Source organism: Borostomias antarcticus, assembly GCF_949987555.1.
Source record: "Borostomias antarcticus genome assembly, chromosome: 7".
Lineage (NCBI taxonomy): Eukaryota > Metazoa > Chordata > Actinopteri > Stomiiformes > Stomiidae > Borostomias > Borostomias antarcticus.
In genome coordinates this window covers 28,588,788-28,607,657 of record NC_140240.1, presented here as the reverse complement: position 1 = coordinate 28,607,657, position 18,870 = coordinate 28,588,788, and the positions used below count along the sequence as shown (strand labels likewise).

At 47.8% G+C, this 18,870-nt stretch overlaps 2 protein-coding genes across 5 annotated transcripts in view; one reads left to right on the top strand and one right to left on the bottom strand.

Annotated features, from left to right (window-relative positions):
- Positions 1-11,768, top strand: nt5c2b (5'-nucleotidase, cytosolic IIb). Of its 2 annotated transcripts, XM_084441118.1 has the most exons (8): positions 1-88; positions 408-515; positions 3,001-3,067; positions 4,005-4,175; positions 4,799-4,850; positions 5,659-5,719; positions 6,492-6,668; positions 7,193-11,768. In XM_084441118.1, exons 1-8 carry the CDS (start codon positions 86-88, stop codon positions 7,421-7,423), a joined length of 870 nt encoding a protein of 289 aa, XP_084297244.1. In that variant the 5' UTR covers positions 1-85; the 3' UTR covers positions 7,424-11,768. The 2 variants fall into 2 exon arrangements, with proteins under 2 accessions (XP_084297244.1, XP_084297243.1); XM_084441117.1 differs by lacking the exon at positions 1-88 and having other exon boundaries at positions 121-515.
- A 4,220-nt stretch (positions 11,769-15,988) lies between these two features.
- cnnm2b (cyclin and CBS domain divalent metal cation transport mediator 2b) overlaps positions 15,989-18,870 on the bottom strand; it is a gene marked incomplete at both ends in the record, with an annotated part of 30,223 nt that continues 27,341 nt past the window's right edge. For 2 of the 3 annotated variants that reach the window (XM_084441535.1, XM_084441536.1), the window contains 2 exons: positions 15,989-16,255; positions 16,875-17,053. In XM_084441535.1, coding sequence (XP_084297661.1) covers positions 15,989-16,255; positions 16,875-17,053 — 446 coding nt within the window. The remainder of the gene's footprint in view (positions 16,256-16,874; positions 17,054-18,870) is intronic. The other variant, XM_084441534.1, reaches the window with a different exon arrangement.

The window sequence follows — 18,870 nt, the reverse complement described above, 5'->3', positions numbered from 1 at the left end:
GCTCCGGCGCCGCGCTCCGCTCAGCTAGACTCAGACTTCCCATGTGTGTTTGACAAGCAAGGCCTGTGATCTGCCCAGAGCGCACATGGTAAAACTTCACCCTCTACCTGCTATTACATGGACTACTGTATGGTCTGTGGTATACTGCATGCACTGATGTGTGTGTGTGTGTGTGTGTGTGTGTGTGTGTGTACGTGTGTATATATGTGTGTGCGTATGTGTGTGTGCGTGTGTGTGTGCGTGCGCGTGCGTATGTGTGTGTGTGTACGTGTGTATGTTTGTGTGTGTGTGTATGTACGTGTGTATGTACGTGTGTATGTACGTGTGTATGTACGTGTGTATATATGTGTGTGCATATGTGTGTGTGCGTGCGCGTGCGTATGTGTGTGTGTGTGTGTGTGTTACAGCACGGCACAGCCCACAGGCCGTGGCAGTCGTACTTCGACCTGATCCTGGTCGACGCCAGGAAGCCGCTGTTCTTCGCCGAGGGAACGGTGCTCAGACAGGTGGACACGGTGGGTCTGACACACACACACACACACACACACACACACACACACACACACACACACACACACACACACCTACCTTAACACCACCTAGAGGAAAACACACACACCTACCTTAAAACCGCCTAGAGGAAAACACACACACACACCTTAACACCGCCTAGAGGAAAACACACACACACACACACCTACCTTAACACCGCCTAGAAGAAAACACACACACACACACCTACCTTAACACCGCCTAGAGGAAAACACACACACACACCTTAACACCGCCTAGAGGAAAACACACACACACACACACACCTACCTTAGCACCGCCTAGAAGAAAACACACACACACCTTAACACCGCCTAGAGGAAAACACACACCTACCTTAACACCACCTAGAGGAAAGCACACACACACCTACCTTAACACCGCCTAGAGGAAAACACAAACACACACACCTACCTTAACACCGCCTAGAGGAAAACACACACACACACACACCTACCTTAACACCACCTAGAGGAAAACACACCCACCCTAGGAGGTTAGCAGGTTAGCAGCGGAGGCAGGAAGCAGGAAGACTCTGGTTCTGGTCCAGGATCCGGGCCACACCCTCTCCACACAGCTGTAGACGCCCCGCTTTAGAACGCCCGAGGCCAAGAGGAACACGCATTTAAGAGGTTCTTTGTCCCTCGCGCAGTCAGCCTCCTTAGTAACGCCAGGTAACATAGCAGGGGTTTCTCCCCCCCCCCCTCCCCCCAAAAGAGATTCTAGCCAGAGCCAAAGGAAAATCACAACCCCAAATGTGAAACATACACGCACCTTAACACCACTACAGGAACATACACACACATTAACACCACTACAGAAACATACACACACCTTAACACCACTACAGAAACATACACACACCTTAACACCACTACAGGAACACACACACACCTTAACACCACTACAGAAACACACACACACCTTAACACCACTACAGAAACATACACGCACATTAACACCACTACAGGAACATACACGCACCTTAACACCACTACAGGAACATACACACACCTTAACACCACTACAGAAACATACACGCACCTTAACACCACTACAGGAACATACACACACCTTAACACCACTACAGAAACATACACGCACCTTAACACCACTACAGGAACATACACGCACCTTAACACCACTACAGGAACATACACGCACCTTAACACCACTACAGAAACATACACGCACCTTAACACCACTACAGAAACATACACACACCTTAACACCACTACAGAAACACACACACACCTTAACACCACTACAGAAACACACACACCTTAACACCACTACAGAAACATACACACACCTTAACACCACTACAGAAACATACACACACCTTAACACCACTACAGGAACATACACACACCTTAACACCACTACAGAAACACACACACCTTAACACCACTACAGAAACATACACACACCTTAACACCACTACAGAAACATACACACACCTTAACACCACTACAGAAACATACACACACCTTAACACCACTACAGGAACATACACACATCTTAACACCACTACAGAAACATACACGCACCTTAACACCACTACAGAAACATACACATACCTTAACACCACTACAGGAACATACACGCACCTTAACACCACTACAGAAACATACACACACATTAACACCACTACAGAAACATACACACACCTTAACACCACTACAGAAACATACACACACCTTAACACCACTACAGAAACATACACACACCTTAACACCACTACAGGAACATACACACACCTTAACACCACTACAGGAACATACACACACCTTAACACCACTACAGAAACATACACACACATTAACACCACTACAGAAACATACACACACCTTAACACCACTACAGGAACATACACACACCTCAACACCACTACAGGAACATACACACACCTTAACACCACTACAGAAACATACACGCACCTTAACACCACTACAGGAACATACACACACCTTAACACCACTACAGGAACATACACGCACCTTAACACCACTACAGAAACATACACACACCTTAACACCACTACAGGAACACACACACACCTTAACACCACTACAGAAACATACACGCACCTTAACACCACTACAGGAACATACACACACCTTAACACCACTACAGAAACATACACGCACCTCAACACCACTACAGGAACATACACACACCTTAACACCACTACAGGAACAAATACGCATACACACACACACACACACACACACCTTAAAGCTGGCCCGCACACAGTGCCAAGAATTGAAGAGTCACTCAAGTGTAGCACAATAGCGACCTGCTGTAGCCTGATGGTGTCGTCACACAGCGCCAACGACTGCTTTGCACCATACAGGCTTTCACCAAGTCTCGGAGCACCAAATACATACTGATACTGTGTGTGTGCGTGTGTGTGTGTGTGCGTGTGTGTGTGTGTGTCTCTTGTAGATCACGGGACGTCTGAAGATTGGCACGTACACGGGACCCCTGCATCACGGAATAGTCTACTCTGGAGGTGAGACCAAGAAGAGACCAGGATGAGACCATAACGGTCAGGCCAATTCACACAGCCCCGACAATGGCCGACAAACGCTAGCAAACGCAAAACCGTTGTCGGGTTCTGCTGCTATGTAGCCTTGAGAACCAATGGTTCTGGAGCCTAGCGGCCCATAGGGCAGGATGCTATCTCCTGTTTCTGTAGCGTGAGGCAGCTTGATGTACAAGTCCACCTCCTGGACATGTTGCTGGTACTGTATGGTTCTTACCAATCAATCTGACCCTCGATGCTGAGTGCCAAGCAGGGAGGCATTGGGTACCATTTTTTCTAGTGTTTGGTATGACTCGGCCGGGAATCGAACCCCCAACCTCCCGATGTCAGGGCGTACGCTCTAACCACAAGGCCATTGAGCCGTTGCCATTGGTTCCCCCTGATCCAGCTTGCTCAGTCGGCGTTTGTTGGGGTTCTGTTCAGGTTCTGTTGGGGTTCTGTTGGGGTTCTGTTGGGGTTCTGTTGGACCAGTGCTCTATGATTTTCCGACAGACTGCGGCACAGTGTCCCCCCTGTTTCCATACCCAAATTGGAAAGTGACCGTTATTTTCCGCGGACATCTAAATCCTAAAATCCCAACAGCCATCAATAGAATGCTTGGAATGTTGGCGTTTGTCGGTCGTTATGGGAGCAGTGGCTAGTTCCCATCAACGCAGAGAGCGGTCAAAACCCTAACCCCCCGACCCTACCGACCCTAACCCTTAACCCCAAACGGCCTCTGCGTTCACGGGAACTACTGTCGCCTTAACTGTGCGTACAAGGGCCGTGTCCAAACACAAAACACAACTCCGTTTACACAACAATCCAGAGAAATGATTCACCACAGAAAACACAGTTTGCCACCCCCCCCCCCAGGGAACACAAGTCACAATTAACCCTCCCCCCTCCCCCCCCCTCCCTTCAGGGTCCTCGGACATCGTGTGCGACCTGCTGGGCGCCAAGGGCAAGGACATCGTCTACATCGGCGACCACATCTTCGGCGACATCCTCAAGTCCAAGAAGAGGCAGGGCTGGCGGACCTTCCTGGTCATCCCAGAGCTGGCCCAGGAGCTGCACGTCTGGACCGACAAGAGCTGTGGGTCCTCACACACACACACACACACACGCACACACACACGCACACACACACACGCTCACACACACACGCACACTCACACACACACACACACTCACACACACACACTCTCACACACACACACACACACACACACACACACACACACACACGCTCACACACGCTCACACACACACACACACACACACTCACACACACGCACACGCACGCACACACAAACACACACACACACACACACACACACACACACACACACACAGGCACGCTTACACATTAAGGCCAGGGTATTTCTATTTGGGAGTCCGCGCCAGGGAGACAACAGATGAGAGGGATGGAGGGATGAGGAGATAGAGATGGACAGATAGAACAAGGGGGGAGGGGGAGAGAGAGAGACGTATAAATAGCGAGTGATTGATGGAAAGAGGAGAGGAGATGAAAGGAGAGGGGGAGGAGGGGGAGGAGGAGGAGAGGAGGAGGAGGAGGGGGAGGAGGAGGAGGGGGGGAGGAAGAGGGGGAGGAGGAGGAGGAGGATGATGAGGAGGAGGGGGAGGAGGAGGAGGGGGGGAGGAGGAGGAGGAGAGACATGAGGGCGGTGCTCATCCTGGCCCTGCTTTCTCTCACAGCGCTGTTCGAGGAACTGCAGGGGCTGGACATTTTCTTGGCAGAGCTCTACAAGTGAGTATAACACCAGCACACACACACACACACACACACACACACACACACACACACCCTCTGTCCTCCTCTCTCTCTCTCTCTCTCTCTCTCTCCCCACATCCTTCTTAGTTGCTTCCACACCTGGCCATCCACTCTGTATGTGTGTGCGTGTGTGCGTGTGTGCGTGTGTGCGTGCGTGTGTGTGTGTGCGTGTGTGCGTGTGTGCGCGCGTGTGCGCGCGTGTGCGTGCAGTCTGGAGGGTTGGCCCTTGTCTGATATCTGGGTCCACACATGCCTATTTATACCCCGGCTGGGCCAGCTGTATCTACACCTCCCTCCCTCCCTGTCCTCATCGCTGCTGTCTCTCTCTCCGTCTCTCTCTCTCTCTTTATCTCTCCCTCCCTCTCCCTCTCATCTCTTAATCCCTCCTGGTTGATTTGTCTCTTTTATTGGTTATATTGTATTTCTCTCCCCTCCGCCTCTCTCTCTCTCTCTCTCTCTCTCTCTCTCTCTCCCTCCCTGCAACCCTTCCCCACCTCTTTCTCTCATTTTATCTCTCTCCCTCCCTCTCCCTCGCTCCCTCTCCCTCGCTCCCTCTCTCTCCCTCCCTCTCTCCCTCCCTTTCCCTCCCTCTCTCCCTCCCTCCGTCTCTCCCTCTCTCTCCCTCCCTCTCTCTCTCTCCCTCTCTCCCTGTCTCTCCCTGTCTCTCCCTCTCCCTCTCCCTCTCTCTCCCTCCCTCCCTCTCTATCTCTCCCTCTCTATCTCTCCCTCTCTCTCTCCCTCCATCTCTCTCTCTCTCCCTCCCTCTCCCTCTCTCTCTTCTCAGACATCTGGACAGCAGCAGTAACGAGAGGCCGGACATCAGCGCCATCCAGAGAAGGGTCAAGGTACGCGCATTATACACGCCCGTCTCCATGGTAACCAAAGAAACGGCGACGACACACACACACACACACACACACACACACACACATACATACATACACACCCCACACACACACACATCTCACACTCGCGTCTCCAGACATCTGGTTCTGTGAACTTCACCTCCGTGCCGTCTCTAGCCGTGAGGCACCCCGATGAACACAGAACAAGAGCGCCTGTATCTTCCTTTAGAAACGGACACGCAGACACTTTTCATTCAATATTTGATCGAGTTTTTCATGAGTGTTTGTAATACTTTACAATATCGTATCATTACATTACATTACATTACAGTCATTTAGCAGACGCTTTTATCCAAAGTGACTAACAATAATTGCATTTAACGTAGGAAGAGCCAATGTACTACGACTTCCCAGAACTCAAGTGCATCTTCTTTCTAAAACAAGTGACTAAGAGCATAATCTAGTGCTGAAGGCAAAGTGCAAGAATAGCAATCTAAAGTACAGTGCAATATAATATAATACAATAAGTGCTTAGGCGGGAGGATTGTTGTAGTACTTCTTGAAGAGATGAGTTTTGAGCCTGCGACGAAAGATGGGCAGCGACTCTGCTGTCCTGACGTCAGTGGGCAGTTCATTCCACTACTGCGCGGCCAGGACAGAAAAGAGCCGTGACCGTGTCCTATCTTGTCGACGAGTAGACGCCCTTCTTAAAACCAACCTCGATCGCGTTCGGGACGAACCCGCGCCTAAAACGCCCTTGTCTCCCCGTCAGAAAGTGACCCACGACATGGACATGTGCTACGGCATGATGGGAAGCCTGTTCCGCAGCGGCTCCCGCCAGACGCTGTTCGCCTCGCAGGTGATGCGCTACGCCGACCTGTACGCCGCCTCCTTCATCAACCTGCTGTACTACCCCTTCAGCTACCTGTTCAGGGCCGCCCACGTCCTGGTGAGTGCTCCGCCCCCCTGCCCCGCCCTCCTCTCGGCCCCGCCCCCTCCCTCCCTCTGGGCCGGCTACTTCGGCCGGCAGGGTCGAATGTTGAGCGGGAGCCTGCTCACCTCTCTCTCTCTCGGTCTCACTTTCTCTCTCTCTCCCTCTCTCTCCTCCTTCTCTCCCTTTCTCTCCCTCTCTCCTCCCTCTCTCTCTCCCTCTCTCCTCCCTCTCTCCCTTTCTCTCTCTCCCTCTCTCTTTCCCTCTTTCTCTCTCGCTATCTCTCTTCCTCTCTCTCTCCCTTTCTCTCTCTCCCACTCCCTATCTCTCTTCCTCCCTCTATCTCTCTTCTCTGTCTCTCTTTCTCTCTCCCTCTCTCCCTCTCTCTTTCCATCTTTCTCTCACTCTATCTCTCTCCCTCTCTCTTCTCTCTGTCTCTCCCTCCCCCTCTCGTTCTCTCTCCCTCTTTCTCTTCTCTCTCGCTCTCTTCCTCCACGGCGTGTGGTCTTGACTCCGCCCCTCCCTCCCCCCTCCCCACCCAGATGCCCCACGAGTCGACGGTGGAACACGCCCACGTGGACACGGACGCCGAGTCCCCGCTCGCCACGCGCAACCGCCGCTGCGCCGAGCACTGCAAGGAGCCGGACTGCAAGCGCTCGCAGCTCACGCGCTCCGTCAGCGAGATCAAGCCCCCCAACCTGTTCCCCCAGACCCCGCAGGAGATCACCCACTGCCACGACGAGGACGACGACGAAGAGGAGGAGGAGGAGTAAGGAGGAGGAGGAGAGAGGAGGAGGAGGTGGCGGCGGAGGAGTCTGGAGACCAGGCGGTAACTAGCCTCTCCTTCGAGCGTCGTCGTCGTCGTCGTCCCTCCCCCCGCAAGGGAGCGACTTCCCTTCCAAGGGGGGGGGTCGCGAGCGTCGCCAACGCGCGACGAGAGCGTGATTATACTACGAGAACGGGGAAGGGGAGTTGGGGAAATTCTAGATGTAGGTGATTTATATACAGTGATAGAGATGAGAAGCGAATGGAAACACTTTTTTTATACTAAAGATATATGAGGATGGGGATAGCAGGGTAACTAGCGTTCGGTCCCGTCACTATTGCCCTTGAACCCCCCCACCCCCTACCCCCCAGCCCCCCCCCCCTTCCTAGTTTCTAAATTTAGTGCTTTTTCAAAAAAGTTTTTTCTTTTCTTTTCTTTTCTTTTTTTTCTTTTCTTTTTTCTTTTTCTTTTTAATGGTGAATTGAAAACTGTGCAATGATGTTGACTATTGAGGACTTTTTTAAAGGCTGTATGCAAAAATCCACGGAGCTGACTTCTGCGGGGACGAACATGACACGGCATACTCCGACCTGATTCCCTAAACCGGCCGTAGAGTCCGGTTCTCTCCGCGTTTACATCATCAACCATCATGTAGGCGGAGTCATACCGTAGTTTGAATGTGAAGCTCCTGTAGGCGGAACTGCCTATTTACACGTACTTGGCTACGTGCGCACAGTATACTGGTTTGCTGTTTCTCCTTTGAAATGATAAAAATAGAATATTTTTTGGTACGGTGCTGAAAGAACGTGAGATTTGAGCGACTAGCAGGACAGCTACAGTAGCTGTTCTAGCGCTGGAGGAATAACGGTCCAATTTCATGTTTTTGTTTGTGCCCGTTTGTTGGTTTTGGCATCGTAGAGGAAATATTCCTTTTTTTCCCTCCCCTGATATTTGTGAGAGTGTACAGTAGCCGCGCCTGCGTCGGGCTCAGAGCTGTCATCCAGTCTCAGAGCTGTCATCCTCCTGGATGACTGGAAGGGACACGCAAACTAAAGCACAGGGTTTGGTACTGTCCGTTCGGGGGTTACGCCAAGCACAAGTCTGAACGTGGGTGACCGTCCATTCCACAGAGAGATGTGAGAGTGAGGGAGAGGGAGAGAGAGAGAGAGAGAAATACAGAGAGAGAGATACAGAGAGAGAGATACAGAGAGAGAGAGAGAGAGAGAGAGAGAGATTGATGTTAGCGGCAATACCGCTAACGGCTGTTGTCCAACCGCCATTTTGGAAACGCGAGCATTGTTACCAGGCAACCGAGGATTCTAGAGGGTGACCCCACGCGGGCGCGGACGAGCTCTATGGCAACCGTGTCACTTGTCATGCCCGGCACAGCTCCGTGCGGCGGTGCTGTTTTTAAATAGCGCCTACGTGTGATCTACGAGAAAAGACCTTGAGTTTCTGTCATCGTCACACATCAGACATGTCGTGCCACACGACGCTCATTGCTCAATCCAACAACGGCGTGCAAATAGACCATTTTCTAGTTCTGTCCAATGAGAGTAACTCTCACTAGATCGGATTAGAAACCTGACTCATGCTTTAAGATGCACCGTGTGCAGCTAACATGCAGTATTTGAACTTTTATTTTGAAACTTAACATGCCTGGAGTTGTTGGTAGAGTTGAGTATTACATTGTCTCTTACTTGTTCGGGATCTTTCGAACTGTTCCGGTCAGCTGTTGACCTCTACAGCAGCGATGGGCAGTTATTTTTCCTGGTGGGCCAAAGCTAATTTTTGTCACTAGATTCAATTATAGAGAACACGCCGTGCACTTATTCTTCAGCATTTATTATTATTATGATGAAAAATCACTCCAAATGGCATCTTATTCGAATGGTTTGACTCACTGTACAGCAGCGTGGAACAAAGCCACACACGTAACCAATCAGCTTTCATGAACACGACCCATCCTGTATTCCTGTTTGTATCTTACTGTCACCGTCTACAGTATAAGCCATTGTGTGTGTGTCGTCATTACAGTAAACCTACTGTACATTGTGTGTGTGTGTAGTGACCATGGTATGCACAGAGGAACGTCTGCAGGCGAGCGCTAGAACCGGGGGCCTGCGTGCGAGTGTGTAGAATGCTGTAGAACGCGAGGAGGAGCAGGGTGGCGTTCCGCGTTCCGTCCTGACGACGAGGAGGGAGGGGGGGGGGGTAGGACCAGGAGAGAGGGGCACTGCGCTAGCCTGCGGAGGAATGTACAGTGTTCTAGCGCTGGAACACATAGGGAGTTGTAGGAACACTGTGAAAAGAGTAGCCCCCCCCCCCCTGCTATTAGGCTACTGTAGGACTAAGAGACCCCCCCCCCCCCCCAATTCACGGTTTTGGAACGTTTTCAAACTGGGTAGCCAGCCAGTGATGTATATTTACTCTGATCCATTCTGTACCTTCTTGCTACTGTAGCGCTCAAACACCCCTCCGCCCTCTGGTTTTATTAAAGTTCATCTTATCAGTCGTTGCGTCGGTCTAGAATCCAGTCGTGCAGACTGAGAACATTCTTAAATGCTTCATTTCGTGACCTAGGTCTCCTTCTCCTCTCACACCCCTCACCCCCCCCCCCGTAGTTCCATACGCCCCCTTGCCCCCGAGCACAGGGACGTCCAAACGCAGCACAGGAACTCGGCCTCTAGGGCTCAGTAGAATGAGACTTTTATTGAAGTTTTTTTTTTTTTTTTTTTTTGCGCAATATCAGATCAGAGCTTTTAAAACATACATACACTTTAATTTTAGCCGCGTAGTTTTGTATCTAGCTGTTCGATTGGCTCAACAGTTTGGGCTGACGAAGGGAAGGACCGCATTGGTCCGGCGTGTAATTGTGGTTCGCTGGAGGAGAGTGATGACAGAAGGTGAATGTGAATGTGTGTGTGTGTGTGTGTGTGTGTGTGTGTGTGTGCGCGTGCGTGTGCGTGCGTGTGTGTGTGCGTGCGTGTGTGTGTGCGTGTGTGTGTGTTTGATCGATCGGGAATCTTGTGTAACAATGTAAATGAGTAGATGTGAGTATATGTTAGAGGAACTATATAGAGCGGTTCAATAGTTTTTGTAATTTTTTTTTTTTTTCTTAAATAATTACTACTCTGTGAAAGGTTAATTTTAATAACTATAGATTTTTCTTTTGGGGAGATTTTAAATAACTGGAAATGCTACACTTGAGGCAGCTGTGTTCCTCATTATGCTTGGTTGGTAGTTTTTTTTGGTATAATTTTTTTTCCTGAAGAATTGACAATAAAGCTTGGTAGTTGAGAGAAATCGGAAGTCCTTTTCTGTGAAAACACTTGAAAAGCCATTGTTTTCGCGACACAGTACAGTGCATTATGCATGTGTGAGATCTATGGCTAGCCAGTCAAATGCAGTATGTATGACTATGTGAGGAACATGTCTTTGTGATATGGTTTGACATTTCCAAGACATCTTGTATGTAAACCAGTGACATCCAGTATTAGTCTGGCGGAGGGATATGCAGTTATGGGTTGTGTGAAGAGCAAGATTAGTCTGGCGGAGGGATATGCAGTTATGGGATGTGTGAAGAGCAAGATTAGTCTGGCGGAGGGATATGCAGTTATGGGATGTGTGAAGAGCAAGATTAGTCTGGCGGAGGGATATGCAGTTATGGGTTGTGTGAAGAGCAAGATTAGTCTGGCGGAGGGATATGCAGTTATGGGATGTGTGAAGAGCAAGATTAGTCTGGCGGAGGGATATGCAGTTATGGGATGTGTGAAGAGCAAGATTAGTCTGGCGGAGGGATATGCAGTTATGGGATGTGTGAAGAGCAAGATTAGTCTGGCGGAGGGATATGCAGTTATGGGTTGTGATCAGTCCAGTATCTGGTATCAGAACTGGCACCTTTCAATGCCTTGGTTTTAGTTTGTTTTTGGGGTGTTTTGTAAAGTGTTTTCAAATAATTCTTACTTTACTACACTGTAAGTAAGCCTTTCCATTTTCATATTTTGGAGGAGAATTTCCTTGGTAGTTATTTTCTCTATTTTTTGTCAACATTGACATTTTTTGGTTTAAGAAACTGTTTTTCACTGTATGAGCTTCCGTGACTTAGGTCAGAGCTTAATAAACTGTCCAACAGGTTGATGCTACAAAACATTTGTGTCCTTTACGTCCAGTTCATATCCACAACAGCAGAAAGAGGGTGCCAAAAACTCATCCTATCAGTTATTTTAATTTCAATTTTGTTTTGTGCATGTTCTTGTATATGTTCCTCAAACAACAGTTTGTCTCCAAAATTATTATACAAAGTGTACATTTGGGAAATGACATGTAAATGTACAATAAAGCTAATTTTCCATAATAAACTACTGAGTGTCGCATCCTCTTGTTTTGTGCATGTTCATTTGATGCGCAACATCATCTGTCTGTTCAATGTTACTGTATATTAGCGAACAGCTAACTCACAACTAGCTAGTTGGCAGGAGTTACAATGGGACAGACGTTTTGAGTAGCAAAAAAATACAACTGCAATGATAAGATTTATGTTCATTAGTCTTTTTTTAAATTGTATAAATAAATGTATGCCTATTTTTCATAATCACAAGCGTATATATCCATGCTTTGATTGGCAGAAATATAACTACCCAGACAAAATGACTATTTTATTTTGAATACCACATTTTTGATGTGTCATGGGTACAACTCAAAATGTGTTGAAGGTCTTTTACAAAAACTACTTGCCTTACACTTAATAAAAAGCAAAAGTCTGAAAGTATCTTTCACTTCATCCTTTGAGATTTGTATTTGTCTCGGAGTCAACAAAACAAGAGTATGGTATTTTAATATAAAATAGTGGTGTTATACTGTATGACAATGTTGTTACCGTGAATGACATAAAAATACCTTAAAATGCTATGATATTTGTATTCATAAAACAAAAATATGAGTTGCATGATTAAATGCCGTAAACTAGTGACATGGGATTACGAAGCTACTGTAATACAGCATAATAGGTGACATTGTGGTATAAAATTAATAAACATTAAATGTTTGTTGTACTGAAGGAAAATGCCATAAATTGTTTAAAATGATATTCCATATTCATGCATGACTAAATGTTGCAAACTAGTGCCAACATGGGATAATGCAGCTACTGCAATACAACAGGTGACAAACAAAGGTGACATTGTGGTATAACAATGAATGGGCAATTTGCACTATAAATCTTAAAGCTTAATCTAATCTACAGTCAGATCAATAGTTGGTTGTCCAGTTGAAAAAAGAGTTGTTTCTTCAGTTTCAGGTGCGTTCATATTGTTTTCCGGCATGGAAGAAATATTGGTTTAATGGTGTAGGCCGAAGGTGATGATTTTAATGGGGAATTTGAACTGATTCTGTTGATTTATCTGACCCTGTTGTGAGTAATGCTTTCTATAGCCTACATGTGCAGCCCTGCAGAGGTTGCTATTGTATGTGGGCCACAGATTTAATCACTGATATTAGATAGATAGATAGATAGATAATGAAGTTAGATAGATAGGTAGATAGATCAATCTACAAACCACAACAGTCCCACGGGCGTTGTGCACTAGTGACAGGGTGTCAAAATAAGAGTCCCACACTATCAGACATGCTTGTTGTTGTGGTATAATGCTCTCTCTCTGAGATACAGTAGCCATCAGAGTGAGGACGGAGTGGTGAAGTACAAATAAACAATCTCATACATCTTCATCATCATCATCATGATCATCATCATCGCCCATTTCTGGAATGATTGTCCCAACAGAGCAGAGTTCCCCTGATGCACAGGAACATTTACGAGTAAACAACAACACAAATAAAAACAATATCTGGTCTGGTCAGTATTATAATATCTCACATAATATTGTTACACATGACTGTTTATGTAAAAAGGACATCCCTGTGGGAAACTTACCAGGCCTGTACAATTTCATCATTTGTTTACATTCAGTAGATGAGGAATACTGTCTCACACATAGGGAATTGGCACCCACTAGTGGTAAGAAGTTGGAATTGCTTTCAAATGCCATTGAGAGCAGGTTTTTTTCCATTCTGCATGTTTTGTATCCAACTTTATGAAGCAGACATGCAACATCATCTCATGGGAAAAGATGTCTGCATGTATGGAAATCTATGTTGACCACAAACTGCATCAATACTCATGTATCAGGAGCAAATGTCTACAGATTCTGAAATAAACAGGGACGTATACTGTAAATACATTTTAGGACGCTCTATTTTAGAATTAGATACAAATCTTAAAATACAATATAGCCTTCATCTACATGAAAAAGTAAATTCAACGTTACTTCATCCTAGTGATAAATCTATAATTGCAGTTAACATAGGATTTTACATTTTGACTTTACATCCATCCTTGTCTCTTAATACAGTGTTTCCCAAAGAAAGCAAGTGATAAAAAGTATAGAAATTAATACATAGAAATTGAGAAAAAGAGAGTAATTTGCTTGCAGGCTTAAGAAATTGTGAAAGAAATAAACTGTTTTGTGGCTAAGAATAAAACAGTTAAGTAGGTCTACTTTAGAACAATGTTCATTCATATAGTCCATCAGCTCTGAGCATTATTACAGTTTTTTCCCCACCGAAAACGTAGAAAATATCTCTGATTCAAGTCAGGATTCAAAGAGCAGAGCTAGCATGCCATGGTAACAAGCAGAGAGAATGCCTTCCTTAATATGCGTGTCTTTTCAGTACCAAATACTAATTGGATTGAATAGCCTTTCACTCTAAGCTCAACATGAGCTGAATATGAACGTATCATCCCACACACACACACGCACACGCACACGCACACACGCACACACACAAACACACACACACACACAGGTTAAAAAGAGAGCTCTGTGTGGTAACGTGTCATTCATGGACATAGTTTAATGTCGAGGTTGCTTTCTGGTGAAGTTGATGATGCTCAACATGTTAGATGAGGCCATTAATACTGTGCAAATTTTGACTATTCATAAAACTGGCAACAATAAGACACATTTCCACATGCATAAGTGCCAAGTCAGCACTATCCATACACCCCCCCAACCCCCCAAAAAACTCTTAAGTCTTATGAAATGTCTTAAGGAATTGTGGGGCGATTCGTTTTTACGATAAAGTCTTTGAAAGCTTAAGACTAAAAATTCACGATGGAGATATTCCACTTAAGTATGTTTTTAGTCTAAGACTTAAATCTGTCGGAGAAAACCAGCCTGTAAGACATTTAAATCTGGGTTGTTTGAAGAGTAATCCTGCCATCACCCCAACCCAGCCCCGCATACGAAACAGCATCAAAGTTCAGTTGAGGTCAGTGGCTGTGCGATCAACATCGTACTGTATCAACCGTAAGAGGACAAGAGCTCAAAACCGCCGAGGGACGGTTTCGCTCGTGGATATCTGCAGCTCAGCGAGTCTCGGAAACCAATATACACACATACATACAGTACATACATACAAATATAGCTGTCAATTTACAATACAGTGATTTTTTTTTTTTTTTACTCATAATCATCTCTTAAATAGACTGTGGTTCATTGCACTTTGTTAAAATAATTAATAATATGATTTTTTTTTAAAGGCAATAGTGTGATTTTTAAAAAGGTGAAAAAGATACTGTACCATATGCCTGATTTAGGGTAATAGTAAAAATAGCAGGATCTGCAATATACATTATGTAAAACCCTCACCTATTCATATACATAAATGTATGCCTAGCTACATGTAGCAGGTCCTCGATATGACGTAAGTACAACACACAAACGTCTGTGTACATGCACATGCGTGTTTGTGCGCCATATTACGTCATATCTGTCTCCACATGTACATATTATACATACATTATATAAAATAAATAAATACAAGAAAACATTCTTGGTTTCGTGTTGTCCATCAAAGCGGTATTTGGTACAGTCTTTGACTAACCACCATTTTGTCTGCCTGCCCAGGCGCATGCTCTGAGTACTTTGCCCTTTCAACAGTCTGCTGCAACCCCCCCCCACCCCAACTCCCCCCACCGAAGACACAGGCGGGAAGTGTCTGTGTCTGTGTGTGTGTGTGTGTGTGTGTAAGCATGTTAATGTGTGCATGTGTGTCTGAGCATGTGTGTGTGTGTAAGCATGTTAATGTGTGCATGTGTGTCTGAGCATGTGTGTTGTGTGTGTGTGTATCCAGTGTAGCAGGCAAGGGGGACCAAAGTCTTTGGCCTTGTGAGCAGGACGGTCGAGTGGACACGCGCGCTGACCCTCATCCGTCTGTCCAAGTGACCGGTAGTGCGTCAGGGTGGGGGGGGGGGTCCTAGGAGAGCGTCGGGGTGGGGGTTTGAGGGCCGGGGCCCCAGAAAGTACTGCCCCGTTCCCCCTAGAGGAGGCTGATCCAGGGCTGGTGGGTGGGTTCGGGCCTCTTCCTCCTCCGCCTCCTCCTCCACCCCACCTGTCCCTCCACAGGGGCGGAGCTTAGACGTGGGGGGTTGGGAGGGTGGAGGTGTTAGTCTAGGGGGGGGGGGGGTGAAATGTCTCCCTCCTCGTCCCGGTCCCCAGCACCCCAGTCGGGGCTAGATGGGTCCCTCGTTGTGGGCGCCGTGACTGTGGTTGGCTTTGTTGTGGCCCACGCAGTTCTGCTGGTTCAGCAGGTTGGACGTCTCGTTGGCCGTCGCCGCCGCGTTGCCCACGGCGACGGCGGCCGGGGACGGGGAGGTGTCCACGCCGTCGTGGAGCTCGGTGAGCGTCAGCTCGATCTTGGTGTACTCGCTGTCCGTCGACTGGGGCGTCTTGTCCATACGGGACGCCATCAGGGCGTTCTGATACTGCTGGCGGGTCACCTAGGGCAGTGTGGCGTTAATCAATGTTAATCAATATTAATCACATCAATGCCTCAGAGAGAGAAATGTGTTGTATGTGTGTGTATAAATCTGTGTCTGTGTGTGTTTGTGTGTAAGTGTGTGCATGCTTTACATTTTTCGAGGGGACACTCAGCGTTGTACTGAATGACAAGGGACACCTTTACGTTATTGACCCATATACATTATTCATGATTTAAAATGTCCTTCCATTCCCGCCGCCCTCAGGATCACCTCCAGGGAGCGGGGGGTCGAGTTCTATTCTCAGCTGTATTTAAACATTTTCAGTAAATTATATAGAGTATCGCAATATATCGCAATATGTACTGTATCGCATGGCAATGTAATACGAATTGTGACCCATGTATCGCGATACGTAGCGCATCATGACCCCTGTATCGCGATACGTAGCATGCCCCGCCCCGCGTATCGCGATATGTAGGGTATCGGGACCCGTGTATCGCGATACATATTGTATTGTGACCCGTATATCGCGATAAATATCGTATCGTGACCCCGTGTATCGCGATACGATGGGTCACGATACGATATGGGTCACGATACAATACCCGATAGCTGGCCATAGTGTGCGCGCGCTCACCTTGATGAGCTGCAGGTTGGACACGGCTCTGACAGAGTAGTCCGGGACGTAGATCTGCAGGAAGGCGTTGAGCTGATTGTTGCTGCTGCCCAGCGTGGGCGTGATGGCGTCGATGCGGTCGCTCCGGTTCAGCGAGTCCGAGTGGTTCAGTCCGAACGGCCGTGGGGGGGACTTGTTCTCTACGGCGGGAACAACAGCGCACAGGGCGAGACTGTTAGTCCACCATAAAAACACACCTGGGATATGAGGAGTGGTACGGTCCAAACGGGCGTGGCGACTTCTATGAGTGTACTACAGAGTGCGGGCAGAACTTTAACCTACTGTACAACAGTATACTGTACATACAGGGGCCACATGTAAACACATGTTCTCTATGCTGGGGTTGCCACTGCGTGATTTACTATACATAACTACACCATGGTATTTATGATCTACATAACTTGGAATTCTTGTTGGGAGGGTGGGGGATATATTTTTTTTAAATTTCACATTAGATGACATGCAGCCCCTTTCCGCGCTGTTCCCTAACCCTGATCTATACTGAGGCTGTTAGGGAGGGGGGCGGGCCCGCCTGGCGGTGAGTCGGTGGTCTCGAGCGAACACGACGAACCCCCACCGTCCTAGAAGAACCCCCCCCCCCACCCTCGCCATCTCTCTCCCTCTCTCTCTCTCTCTCTCCAACAGAAACCTGTTTTAATTAAAGCCAGCTTAATGTTTTCCACTTCTTCAAGGAGCCGTGGGGGGGGGTGGAGGGGTCGGGCGGAGTGGAAAAGGGTTTTGGCGGCGGGGCGGGCGGCGTTAATGCCCCCCGGCGCGGTGCTCTACTCCGGGGCCTGGAATGTATGTAATCCCCGGGGTTTGGACGTCTCCGGGACGCGTTGTGTGGGACGGGCGCGGCGGGGGCCGGTGAACCCTGCGAGGTTAGTACTCCACTTCCTCTAGGGGGCGGGGTCACACGTATGTGGATATACACGCAGGCGTTGGTGCGCGCGTCGTACATCACATACATCACAATCACACACACACACACACGCGTCTGTTACGGAGCACATGCACTGCACATACGGTATACAGACATAAGTCGCACAAGCATGTTTATGTGGTACAGTATATATATATATATATATATATTTATTTATGTGGTATATATATATGTATATATATATATATATATATATTTATGTGGTATATATATATATATATATATATATAGAGAGAGAGAGAGAGAAATTATTTCTATACAGTATATATATATATCAATTCTTTATTGGGATAACCCCTCGAGACGTGCCATCTCATTTTCTAGAGGGTCCTCAGATATGCGAGTGTGTACATAGGTGTGTGTTTGTGTTCATAGCAACATGTGCGAATGTGCATGCAAGAATGTGTGGGTGTGGGCGTGCACGTGAATGTGGGCTCGCATGCGTGCGTGTGTGTGTGTGTGTGTGTGTGTGTGGGTCGCAGTGGCACCGCGGGGGTCTGTAACTCATGGCCTTGTTTGTAGAGTCAGAGGTTTCAGGGGGCTAAAGGGGGAGGAGCCAAGCTCAGTCAGCTAGGCTGGGGCCTCTGCTACGCTATTCACACACTTGACTGATGGCCCTGGTTAAGAGAGTGGAGAGTGGACACACACACACACACACACAAACACACACTTCACACAGTCCGCGGAGTCCAAAAACAAACGTAAATCCCTTCGCGCTGCGCATTCACGCCACACAAAGCTGTCAGAGCGAGGCCGACGCCTGAGAGGAACGCGACACGACACGGTCGACGTGCGCGGCCGGAAGAGCATGCGTGTTAACGCACGGACCCGCGTCTAAAAAAACGCCGCCCGAGGCGCCGCCCCAAAAGAACGCCCTCCCTCCCCTCCCTCATCCTCGCGTCCGCACTTACGACACAGCCCGCCGTGCGACCGGGATGAAGCGATGAATTCCCTTTTTTTGAGGCGTTGGGTGAGGCGTACGTACGTGTGAATGAGGGAGAGGGAGGCGAGGGG

What these genes read in the sequence shown, in the direction of transcription:
- nt5c2b (XM_084441117.1), top strand. Translation starts at nt 345, where the DNA reads ATGTGTGTGCATATGTGTGTGTGCGTGCGCGTGCGTATGTGTGTGTGT. An exon ending in TTCTTGGCAGAGCTCTACAA is followed by an intron (nt 4,851 to 5,658) that starts GTGAGTATAACA and finishes CTCTCTTCTCAG; the next exon opens with ACATCTGGACAGCAGCAGTA. An exon ending in CCATCCAGAGAAGGGTCAAG is followed by an intron (nt 5,720 to 6,491) that starts GTACGCGCATTA and finishes TCTCCCCGTCAG; the next exon opens with AAAGTGACCCACGACATGGA.